The 12,552-nt window shown below is 34.5% G+C and overlaps 1 protein-coding gene across 1 annotated transcript in view; it reads right to left on the bottom strand.

Annotated features, from left to right (window-relative positions):
• RYR2 (ryanodine receptor 2) overlaps positions 1–12,552 on the bottom strand; it is a 386,286-nt gene that overhangs the window by 25,091 nt on the left and 348,643 nt on the right. The window contains exons 85-91 of the mRNA XM_053974163.1: positions 10,303–10,383; positions 9,209–9,297; positions 7,665–7,793; positions 6,943–7,047; positions 3,245–3,326; positions 1,057–2,366; positions 603–664 (exon numbers count right to left, since the gene is read on the bottom strand). Of these exons, the coding sequence (XP_053830138.1) occupies positions 603–664; positions 1,057–2,366; positions 3,245–3,326; positions 6,943–7,047; positions 7,665–7,793; positions 9,209–9,297; positions 10,303–10,383 (1,858 nt within the window). The remainder of the gene's footprint in view (positions 1–602; positions 665–1,056; positions 2,367–3,244; positions 3,327–6,942; positions 7,048–7,664; positions 7,794–9,208; positions 9,298–10,302; positions 10,384–12,552) is intronic.

The following is a 12,552-nucleotide window of genomic DNA, read 5'->3' as shown; positions in this document are numbered from 1 at the left end:
ACCAAGGACTATATTTTGCTTTCCACTATTTTATTCTGAGCTAATGGCATTAACATTAGATTTTAACATGTCCTAAAAGGTTTTAAATTATTATTGATCAAATATCTTCATAAAGATGTGAGTGTACTCTGTAATTCATTAAAATTGTACTGGAATGCTAAGGTTTTGCAAAATGCAAATAACTCAAAATTTCATAGCAAATGGGAGAGGGCAAAGCAGATTCAGTCTCTACCACTGCTGGATAGCAGGTCTCTGGAACTCAAGTGCTCTTACAAAGTTTTCAGGAATTTTTTTTTTCCAGCTTTAAGATTTGCCAAGAAAAAAAAAAACAAAACAATTAAGCACATTAAAAGAAATTAAATGAACATTACAAAGGATACTTCTGGGAAGAGAAATTATAGAATCAGAGTGGTGCTTATTACATGGCATTTCCTTGCAAATGTGCACAGATGAGGAGAATTGTTTAAAAAAACACCCCAGCCTAATTGGAATGGGAATGGACAGAAAATTAAAGGCAAAGGAGTACAAATGAACCTGAGTTTTTTTCCAGTGAAACAAAACACTTTTTTTTTTGTAGGATCAGAGGTTAAAGTAATACATACTCGGCTTTTTCAGGTTCTGATTTTGTTTCTTCTTTCTCCTCCTTTTCCTCTTCTTTCACCTTCTCCTACAGAAAACCAGGATTAAAAAACTGTGTGTAAATATTATTATACAGTACAGAGTTAGTTAAAAGAATACCCAGAATGCAGAATGTTAGGGGTTTTGGGGTTTTTTTGTTAAACAATGGAAAATCTGAAAAAAGAGAATAATTTGATTTACATTAATGAAGAGAGGTAATTTAACACTGAATTAAAAGCAATCCAAAAGATTATGTGCTTAGAGAAGGCTGTGGAAATTCAAGTTTGTGACATCAGAAAGAGTAAACACCAGTAATTATACATGGTTCTTTTAACAAAAAAAAAGTCATAAAACCCAGAGAAACAAAGATGCAAGTTTTAGTTCAAGACTACATTTAATATATGAAAGAGAGAAATAGATATCAGAAATAGAAGATACAATTACCTGGATTTTTTCCTGTACCTCGGGCACTGGGGCTAAGGAGGGAGTGCTCAGTAAATCACTCAAACCAGCATTTGGATTGTGGGGGATCAATTTATACTGTCCACCTTCTCGTTTCAAATCCAAACCAAATATATCTGAGAGTAGATCACTCTCTTCTGTTAAAGTCCGCAGATCTGTCAAGTCTTCTGCAGGCAATGCAGCTTCTGTTGGTTTCCTCTCCCCTTCTTCTTCTTCCCCACGCACTTCATCCTGAGTGGGATCTGGCATATTAGCCAACAGTTCAGCCACCTTGATTTTCTTGGCTCCTTCTACTAGGCTTCCTCCGAGCAGCAAAGTGCATATGATGCGAAAAAAGCCCCGGACAACGCTACAAGCGAAATGTAGTAAGCCCACCAAAATGCTCCAGTAGGAAGAAAACAAAGCCAAGACCATGTCCTTCATGGTCATTTTCTTCACTTTTTTCATTTGTTTCTTTAGACTCTTCATGCTGAGCATTTTCATAAGAGTCATTAAATTATACTTGAGAGTTAGTAAAGCTGACTTCATGGTCATGAGAGAGAAGAAACCCATTCTAGGATCTTCTTCCTCAGGATTATCTTTCTCATTCTCCTCTTTATTAGCTGACCTTTCATTCAGATCTGATTCAGAGATCTGGGCAGCCAGTTGCATTTCAAAGATGGTGTCCTCACAGAAGTTAACAAAAAGCTCCATCTTTTCTTTCTCCCCACCCTCATTAACGACATCAAATATAAATTGTCTCTTTGACTCTTTTACCTGAGGTTTTTCCCACTGAGTCCGACTTGACTCACTTATTTCAAAATAAACTCGTTCAATGCGCTTTGCGCTGCCCATGATTTCTATACGTCCGAGGAAAGGCTGAAAGTAATTCAGCACACTCTCTGAGAGCTCCAGGAAAGTTTGCAATCGTGTATCATGGGGCATGTGCTCTGACAGGTTGGTCAGGAGAACAGCGACATTGAAACCAATGTCTTTTGCAGGCTCATGAAATCGTTTTACAAACTCCTCATAGTCCAAAGTCTCATTCTCATCTGTTTCAGCACATGACAGCAGAAACTCCGTTTCAGACTGAGTGTAGTGCTTATGGCTTTCCATTGCCCTGTGAAAATCCCTCTTCGAAATTATCCCTTTACCATCAGGGTCATATTCTTTGAATGCATCAGAGGAAGTCAAATCTTTCAATTTTAGGAACATATCAAAAAATTTCAGAATCATCTCCACATTGTTTGATGATTCCACAAGCATATCGACCATCTGCTTTCCAATAGTTCCATTCACAACATTACCTAGAGGTAATGACAGGATATTAGAGATAATGTCAGCAAATATTTTGGCAAAGAAAAGCATATTATAATGATTAGTGAAGCCACCAAAGAGTAAGAATGATAAATTATTGGATAACACACATGAGAAAGCTAGCTATGAAATCTGGAGTCTTTCACTATTAACTCTACCCTAAGACTTGGAAAAAAAGGTGACTAAGTATCTGCAATTATAGAAAGGAAAAATTAACAAGGCCTGTAGAGAGAGATCATACATTTAATGCAGTACTAAAAGTGGGTAACATATTATAAATTTCACTATAGTGCAGCACAGACAGATCTAATGTCACTAGTTCACTACCATCTAGATAAGCAGCTCAGTATGTTCCTTACTGAGCACAGCCTACTAATTTACCTTGCTTTTCAGTAACCTTCTATGAGCCTAAAGCCTGAGGAATTATAATTCCAGGACCTTGAACATAGTCACTAGTTTAATAAAGCCTGTTCTTGATGGATAAGATCAATACCAAAATAAATGCAATATATTAAGATTGTTAATAAAATGACCAACAAATTGTTTCATCCCCAGAACTCAGGATTTCAACTTAAAATGTAAAAAATTCTTCATCTAACCCAAAAGATCAGTCAAGTTCACAGAAAAAACCAAAACTTCTGCTAGCTCTGGATTTTATAACATTCTGGCATCCAGAATTAATATAACCTATGTCAACTACCCCACTTAAATCTCCCATTCACTTTCAGACCTGAAAGGTCTTCTCACAATTGAGACATGAAAATTAAAAATGCAAAGAAATACAGAGCACTAGCTTTCAAATTTAGAAAATGACAAACGTAAAAACTTTGCTAGAACAACCAAAACAGAGATTTCACATTTTTACTACCTTCCAGCATAGACAGCAACATGACAACCATATCTTTCTGAAGATCCATTAATTCCTTCAATAGTTCAATTTGACTGGAATCCTAAATAACAAAGACAGTATATAAATATAAAAGATATATTGCTTTCTTTGACATTTATAAATGCATGTGCATGCGTATTTCACCTTGTAAAAAGCAGACTTAGAAATTAGAAATCTAGAAGTGTCAAAAATTGTAATAAAGTGAAAACATACTTAATTGCTTAACTCCTCACAGAATATTTACATTATCATCTGTTTAGAAAGAGTAATTTGATAAAGATAAAACTGAACGTGATAAAAGATCTGAAGTAATAACTGGGTATGTCAAAGCCACAGATGATGCTTCTGTAATGTTTCCTGACAGCTAAAACATTGTCACTTTTGTTGTCATCAAGTTTAGAGCTATGGAAAATTGTAAAAACAGCAATAGCAGTAGCACACAGAGTTCAAAGTATAACATCATGCAAAATGAGCAATTTCATTATAGGCCACTGAACTTTTTGAAGGGAAAAAGAAAAGTTGAAATAAAATGCTAAAATATTTATTAATAAAGTTCCATTAGTAAATCCTTAGACATGCATTAAATCGATTTTTTTTAGCCACCTATCTCATTGGGTTTACTGAGTTCACTATGTCACTTACCTGGAGTCCATCTGGATAGAATTATTCAGCTACTTAATTTCTTCCTCAGTGATATGCTGTTGTATCATGCAATTGATAACAAATACTTGAGCAGTGTTGGACTTCAGTGAATGGTACAACAAACTCAAGGTACTTTATGGCCGTGGCAGGATGCTTTGCCCTGATAAAGCTTATTTGCTTGGCCTGGAACCCGGGCAGGAGATAAAGCAGTGCAAAGCCATCTGTGGTGAGCTAACATAGTGCTATTTTTTAGTGTTGAATATGCTAAAAGGCCAGTCTGGCTTACCATCTTTAAACACACACCTGTCCCTTTGAAGTCAGACTTGACAGATAAGCTGCTAAACTGACCTAGAGGCCTATGACTGCCAGCCAACTTCTTTCCGTTAAAAATCCCAGGCCACTTTCATTCAGTTATATTCTTCCACAAACTTGAAGCATATGGCATTTCTCCCATCCATTTGGGACACCTCTCCACAAGGATTGAAAGACGAAGAAGTACACCATAAAAAGGAATGTGCTGAGATTCATCTACGTAATGTTTCTTCTGCTAGCTTGCTATAGCTAGCTGCTATAATTGCTTTAACAGAATTGCTTTCATATAGTGCGCTTTGACATTTAGTGTTATAGTTGATCAGTGTTTTTAGCTTTTATACTGTGTAGTAAGTAATTCTGGTTAAGATCTGTCTGTTCAATATTCTTAATAACTAACTCATCTTTTATAAATGTATCTGATCTTCCATCATTAAAACTTGCAGGATACTGATTTAATCACACCTCTGTAATTCCTTAAATTTGAACTGTTAACAAAATCTGAAGCTAAGGAAGAGTTTACTATCATTTAAAACCCCTTTCTGTGAAGGAGTTTAAATACAAAAAGGTTTTCTTTCTGTTCTTCAGACTCAAATACAGAGCTTTTATAATAAACATTGTCTAAAGCACTCACTCCACCATCAACAATGACAATTTGGATCTTGGATTGAAAACTGCGTAATTTGGAAATAACAAGATTTTTAATTGATTTGCCCTGTAAGTTTTCATTACAAAACTTTTATCTACAGAAGTTATGTACAACTCAAATGATCTTTGTTTATTTTGGATTGAAAATTGTACTTTCTTTTGCTGTCTTAGATTCTTAAGAAGCATTACCATTATCACATTGTTGCTTCCTGGTACAAGATAGAGAATTAAAATAAAATAAAATTAAAAAAAAACAAAAACAAAAAAACAACAAAAAAAAAACAAAAAAAAACCCCACAAAACGCAAACAAACTAATTTTGCTCCTGTTGAAATCTTGCTTCAAATGTTCTCCAAAAGTGCTCTGAAAACTCATGATTGAAAACAAAACCCAAGTATAGGCAGGTCCCTCTTACAGACAAAAGCCATATGCAACTCCTTACAACTCCACTTAGCCACACTCAATACTTTTGAAAACTGATATTTCAACAGAATCTGAAAAATATATTGATATATTCTTGTAATAAATATAAACAAACAAAAGAGGCCATGTCTCTTCTGGTATTTTCTGCTAGACCCCACAGAGAGTTTCCAGAAGCCAAAAACTTGATCTCCAAGCAAGAGAAAGACACCACCACTATTTATAGTGATGCACTTGGAATGATACACTTGGAATAGACTTTGTTTCAGTCATCCCACAGAACATCAGGAGTAAGTCCACACCTGCTATGCAAAGCTGCTGGGCTATCTTTGAAGAGGCAGGATGAGTATCGTTATTTTCTAGGTTCAGTAATTGAAGATGCTGTGAAGCCACTCTGGGCACAGCTGTGACTATAAACTTGTCATTACTGTAAAAGCAAATCTTGCCAGTACCCACATCCTATTTCATAATCAACACATAGCTACTACGTGTTTGATTCACTGTCAGTAACTAAAATACTTCTTTCCAGTTTGCTTTAGTGGAACAGGAAAAAAGCACAATAGGTTTCAACATGGCCTACCCAAATACCGACTATTTAAAAATTCTTAAAATAACAAAGATGTCTCAAAACCTGAATAGTATCTACAGGTACTTTTAAATGCGCTTCAGGAGAAATTCAATGCATTTCTCTTGAAAATCAAGTTTGACTGTGATGCCATTTGTGGGAAAAACACTTCTATTTAGCCATAAGGAATAAGAAGTGTACCTGTAGCCCAACATCCACAAGTGTTGGAAAGCAGCCTACTTTCATCCATAAAGTTCCAAGGGCAGGGAGAAAAAAAAATCTGAGAAAGACTTATTTTATTTATGCAAAGAATATTTACATGGACACTTTTGGAGCCAAATAATGAAATCTAAAACCTCAGAGATTTCAGAGATGTATTTCTTAACAATAACATTTTCACAAGCATATGACATTTTTCTCTAAAAATATCAAATCATGTAAAAAATTAGAATCAGTGCATTGAATTAAAATGTGTAATTCTTTTAAAAATTTAAGACGTTGAAAAATGCACTGCTTAAGGATAGGATTCCTCATACCTCATTTTCACACTCTAAATAACTGTCTCTGCCAGTCCCCTTCACTATTTCTACAGCTTATGAAATGACATCCAAAAAGAAATTCACATCCAAAAGAAATTCACCCATTATAAGGTCTGACTACTCTCTACTAAGAGTGAAAAGTTATATGCAGACATGTGTTGAACTAGGGTTTAATAATGATGAACCAGGGTTCAGTGCAGGAGCCATCAACAAACATGATGTGTCCTGCATAAAAGGAAACTGCAGAAAACACTGCGAGAGAACTTTGGTACAAAAGACCATAACTGAGAGTTCTTTTTGAATATCAGTGATATACTTTGTTTGCAGTTTGATCTAATCTGCTTTGTACCTGTGGCCAGTGATGCAATTACAGGCTTGCTATTCACACCTGCTTTAGTTTTGCAATTTTCTCCCTCCATTTTATTGTATTCTATCATCTCTGTCTTTTATTTTTCCTACTAACTATTGTTATTAATGTTTCAAACTTATTAACATTTGTTTCTCTTTAATAAACATGCTAGTGACTTATGCAGGAAAAGTAAAACAAAAAGATACCTGAGAGAGCTTCATCTGCATGTGGGCAAACACATGAAGAAAACCAACTACAGCATCCCACAGCCTGCTGTGTGCCAGACTTTGCTGATTACCAGTACATGGCCCCTATTGTTCAGGAAAAAAAAAAAAAATCAACAAAAACAGGAAGAAATACATGTAAGTGCATAGCTTAGGGTTGTCCTTTAGAAACTCCTATGAAATATTAAATGTATAGAATTATGTATTTAATAAAACCACTGACTGTAAAAAATGCCTACTCATAATAACCATTCTGCCTGTTTTAGCCGAATCTTAATATACTAACTCAGACCCCCAAAGTGTGTGTCTCTTTGCAACTTCAAACAATAAGTGCTGAAGTGCTGATTACAAATCTTCAAGTTGTTTCTTCCTTATGTAGCTCTGTAAATTTGGAAAAACCTTAGAGAAGGTTAATGCAATATTCATATAAGGCACTAGAAAATCAGTTTCCTGATTTTTTTCCCCCAGTATATTGCAAAGCACAGTGCTAAAAAATAATTAAAGAAAATACTAAAGAGTAGTGACAGGTACAGATACATATATTTTATTATTTTGCTTCATACATAAACAAATGCACTAAAATAATGTTGAATAAATGCATCTATATTATATTTCTATGCTATATCCAGCTCCTTTATATCTTTATGCCAAATATATGATGACTTTTCTTTCAAGTTCATAACATTCTAATGAAATTAATTTACCTGGATATATTCTGTGAGAGTATTGAAAACCTGCTTTGCAACCTGGATGGCTTTGGAAAAATTTCGTTGTCCTTGTTCATCAATAACATCCTTCCCAGAATAATACCAATAGAAATCACTGATGGATTCCTAAGGAAAAAATAGTTGTGAGAAGCACAAAGAGGTTGTGTGGCCAAACTGGCTCTAACTGGATATTCATCAATATAAGAAAAACAGTATTAGACAGTTCTTGTTCTAAAATTTATTTTGTTTATAAAGGCTTTAAATGAACCACCCAGTGATTCTCAAGATACTTCAAGAATTGTAGTTTCATTTCAAGTGAATCAATAGGAAAACAAATACAGGGAAAGAAATAACTTAAACACCCCACAGCAAACCTCAAAATAAAATAAATTAAAATTAGATTAGTTGGTATCTGATCTTAGAAATACAACAACCTGCATTCTGAAAGGGAGTGCTCAGTAGTACTGCCATGCTGCATGCTGTTCATTAAACAATGTCTTTTTATACTGTGTGCTTGACATCTAGTCAATAGTGGGAGCAAATGTTGCTTTGTGTGCATGATTTCTCTCTCCATCTTCCCCAAAGGCGAGCTTATTAAATTTTCAACATAGTAAGCAATGGAATGAAAATCATTGTATTGTCTCCACAACTTCTACAGAGTACATAAAGATAGAAAGCGATGTTGGTAACAGCAGCAGTGGGAACAAAAAAAAAAAAAGAAAAATAATTTTCCAAGTCTGGAATTCTCAGAGCAAATAAATGAATGGCTAAAGGGAACTTAACTAGACAAATAATTTAAAAAAACCAAACCGTAATATACTATCATGTGCAGTGATTTTCAGAAAGAAGACAATTATAGGTAAAAATTATGAACATTTATCACAAAATATGCTTTCACACCATTCACATGCTGCAATCTGGAAACAAAGTAGATTTTTTTCATTAATTTCTACAGTCTTGTGACAATGTAATGTTTTCATATTAAAAGGATTTGCGAGATAGTTAAAAATAGATTATTGGAAAGTTTTTTAACACACTGCGTTCTGCACTTTTTTTCCCTTTCACCTTTTTTTTCCCCTTCTTAGAATATGTGCTATTCTTATGCTTCACTCCACTCCAGCACATGAGCACTCATTTACAGAGTGGCCAGCACTCAGCCTAAATCAGAATATGGATGAAAAAGCAACTGGCTGAAACTGAACTTGATCAGTACAAAAGGTTCGCACACACAGGGTAGTTTCAGTCAACACCTGGCTACCTGAGCACAGCCCCATCTTCTGCTGCTCTCCTTGGTTAATGGCCTCCATCGCATTCCCAGGATAAAGGCCGGAACCAATCTTTCACATGTATGCTACCTTTGACTCTCCCCATACAAAACAGCAATTCTTTAGGAATTGCAATCAATGGAGAATTTCAGCCTTTCTTGTCAGCTTGGGCTACAGGGACCAGAATAAGTATGATGACAAATGAATGTGCTTCTCTAATAAAACTTGTATGGAAGTCATATTTTGATTTACTTACTTAGTATATAAATTACTTACCTGAACTCTCAATAAGTAATCCACAGTAGAAATTATAATATTAACAGTTGTGTTGTTACCAGTTTGAGTTCTCAGGTAATTCTGAAAATCTAAAAATTCAAATAGAATTTAATTTAAACTTATTGAAGTTTAGAAACTACTTCTGAAAATTAATTCTGACTTACGATGGTCTAGAAAAGTTTAACTTAGAGGCATGGATTGGGTTTTCTTCTTTTTCTTTGGTGTTTTTTTTTTTGTTTTTTTCTTTGCTTGTTTGTTTGGGGTTTTTTGGTCAATAAACCATTGTAAGAGTTTTAACATCTTATTGCAGAGATCACATACCAGTGAACTTCTGAAGCCACAACCTTGTTTATACATTTCATCTGCAAAACTTAACTTGGTCTTGCTTTAATCTATTTATGACTAGAACTACATCAATATCAATGCAATTATATTTAGAATATATTTTGTTAAGTAAAATTAAATCACATAATTATACAAATCCTGATAACTAAGTCAGAATTATGTCTGATGCCTAAAAAGGAAAAATATCCCTTTTTTTCCTCTTTTCATTCATTAAGAATGAGAGAGAGAACACATGGAAATATATTAATGAAAAAATACAATTAAATTATGCATTTTTAATGTGTTCTTTTATATTTAAAAGATATGTTATTTCTTCAAGAAAGGTGTTGTGTACATTGTAACTTCACATACAATTCTAACTGACATTAGTAGGAAACAGCGTGGACCAGAAAGCAGAGACATGCCAAAGGACATGCCAAATTGACACAACTTCCTCTTACATTTTCCTCTCAATCTTCCATGTCTAGAAGTTACAAACCATGTACATTTTCCTATGGAAATTTAACTTTCCTAGTGGGTCAAGATCCAAAACTCATCATTTTGGAAACAATTATCTTATCTATAAAATTAGGGCTGTTATAAAACACTGGCAACTTAATTCCACTTAAAGATTTTCCCTCAGTGTACAGTCTAGCAGCTATTCCACCTTTCATAATATTTTATGAAGGCTGCCAAACCTCCAGCAATTAAGAGCTTTTATCATCGGTTACCATCACCTTGATTTCGCTGACTAGTGCCTGCCCACAAACCTGAATTGTGTCCTTCACAAAGCAACTGAAGGAAGCGGAAGAGGTCACAGGTGAACTCATCATCCTGCATCACCTTTTCTCCTGTAGAAAGGCCAGACAGAAGCAGGTTATCACAGTCTGCCAAGTAACACCTCACAGCCCCTGAAGAAAATCTCCATAATTAATATTAAGAAAGAGAGAAGGGGAGAGAAAATTTATAACCACCAATCTATCTGAAGCACCTATGACTTGTGCTTGGCAGATAGTTATTTGGTTGTAAAAAAAATTCAATTACAAAACTTAACTTTTGATTTATAAATGTGGCAGCATGAGCTTGGCAACATTTTACAAATAATCCCTGATTTACATTCTTGTTTGACTTCACTGGGCATGGAGGCTGTGTCACATGCAAAGGTTAGAGTTGGATCAATTTGGTTCCCATTCATCACAAAAGAAGGTACTTAAAATACAGAATGAGATTTAATCAAACAGTTATGAAAATCACTTCTCAAATAAACTATTTGCTTTTAAAATATTCTAAAACAACCCATGAAATTTACAGCTATATGTACTCTCAAGAACCACTTAGACTGAAATATTTGTGCATTTTGTGCCTGCCTGATGCTGACACAGAATGGAAATGTCTCCTTTGACAAAATAAAACAATAAATAAGACCAAATGGCAAAATGCTTTACTGAATTAGGCCCCTCTGTTAATTTCTTGGTAAATAACTAATATCCAAATGAATAAAGCTTCAAGCCGTTTTTTTTCCCCCCACAGGAAACAGTATACTAAAAAGCCTTCAATTAACACATCATTATTTCAAGCACATCAATACATACAGTTAACTTTGTACAGGGGACATATGAAGAGTAGAAATAACCATCCACCCAGGAAAACAATCACAACTGAGGAAAATGTAGAGCATCTTATAAAATGACACATGAGGACAATACTGTAAGTGTTAAAGGCCACCTACCAAAAGTAAGAAAATTCCCATATGGAACCTTGGGGAAGTATTTTGACTATGTATGCAAAGGTGGAAGTCACAAAATCTTCTACTATTTAATACACATAATTTGAATATATGACAAGTGCTATTAGTAAACAAGAAAAGGAGGGATATAAAAATGTAAGCAAACTGCAAAACAGTCTGAAAGAATTTTCCTTTGAGGGAATATAACTTAGGCTCTAAAAAGACAGAACCTTTAGTGAGTGAACAGGAGACCAGAAAAGTGAGCAAAGGCATTAAAATTAAAAAAAAAAAAAATTGATACCTTAGTTAAATTAAGAATTACTTCCATGCTGTTCTACTGGTAGATAATTCTAATTACAATATCCACATTTACAGATTACTATAGTATTATAATAAGATTCTCACTGGGCTAGATTTGGCTATGATCAAGTTAATTTTCTTCATATTGGCTAGCTGAAATATAAACAGCATTTAGTACAAATTGGAGTATAAACAGACATGATCAGAAGTTTAACTTTCCACAAATCATAAGCAATTATAATTTCTAGCTAATGGATTTATCAGTCCACAGACAGTGAATTTTAAAGTGAGAATCTTCAGCATACTAGGAATAAGATTTAAAAGCACTTTGAAAACTAATATGAATATTTAAAGTACAAAATTTCACACTTTTCTGTTGCCCTCAAGACAATGTTTGGTATTTAGAGTATATATCACTAAGGCATATGCCAACATAATTTCTTGTACCACAGGGAAAGATAAGATGCTGTTCCTCCAAACTCTAGACATGTACTTAGGGCAGCCACAAAAAATAACCAATTGTTTCTCCAAGAATGAGTCAAATACTTTGAATGACATTCCACGACATTTTTCTCCACTGAAAATATAACTACTAGGCACACAATTTTTCAGTCACAGGAGACTGAAAACCCTTTCAGCTAATTAAACAGTGGAAAAAAAAAATGCTTTATTTTCCTAACTGGCTGATTCTGTCAGTGGTGATGAAGGTATACAAGCAATATACACCCAAGAAGGCAAAACCAGGAGGTAGCTGAGCTCTTAGAAGTATATTATGCAATGTTACATGCAGGTTCAGTCCTGCAAGAGAGTTTCATATGCTGCTGGCCAAATGCCATAGTAGAGAAGATTTCTCAGGGTTAGTTACTTCTTTTCAGTTTAACTGAATTCCTGTCACACTTGAAGTTACATGTGGGGTCACATGCCTTGTTGAACGAGGCACAAAAATAAGAATCACAGAAAGCCAAATATTTGGTGAAGCCTGTATCACACATGT

This window comes from Vidua macroura, chromosome 3 (genome assembly GCF_024509145.1).
Source record: "Vidua macroura isolate BioBank_ID:100142 chromosome 3, ASM2450914v1, whole genome shotgun sequence".
Lineage (NCBI taxonomy): Eukaryota > Metazoa > Chordata > Aves > Passeriformes > Viduidae > Vidua > Vidua macroura.
Note: the sequence above shows the minus strand (reverse complement) of the source record. Positions and strands in the feature narration are given on the sequence as shown.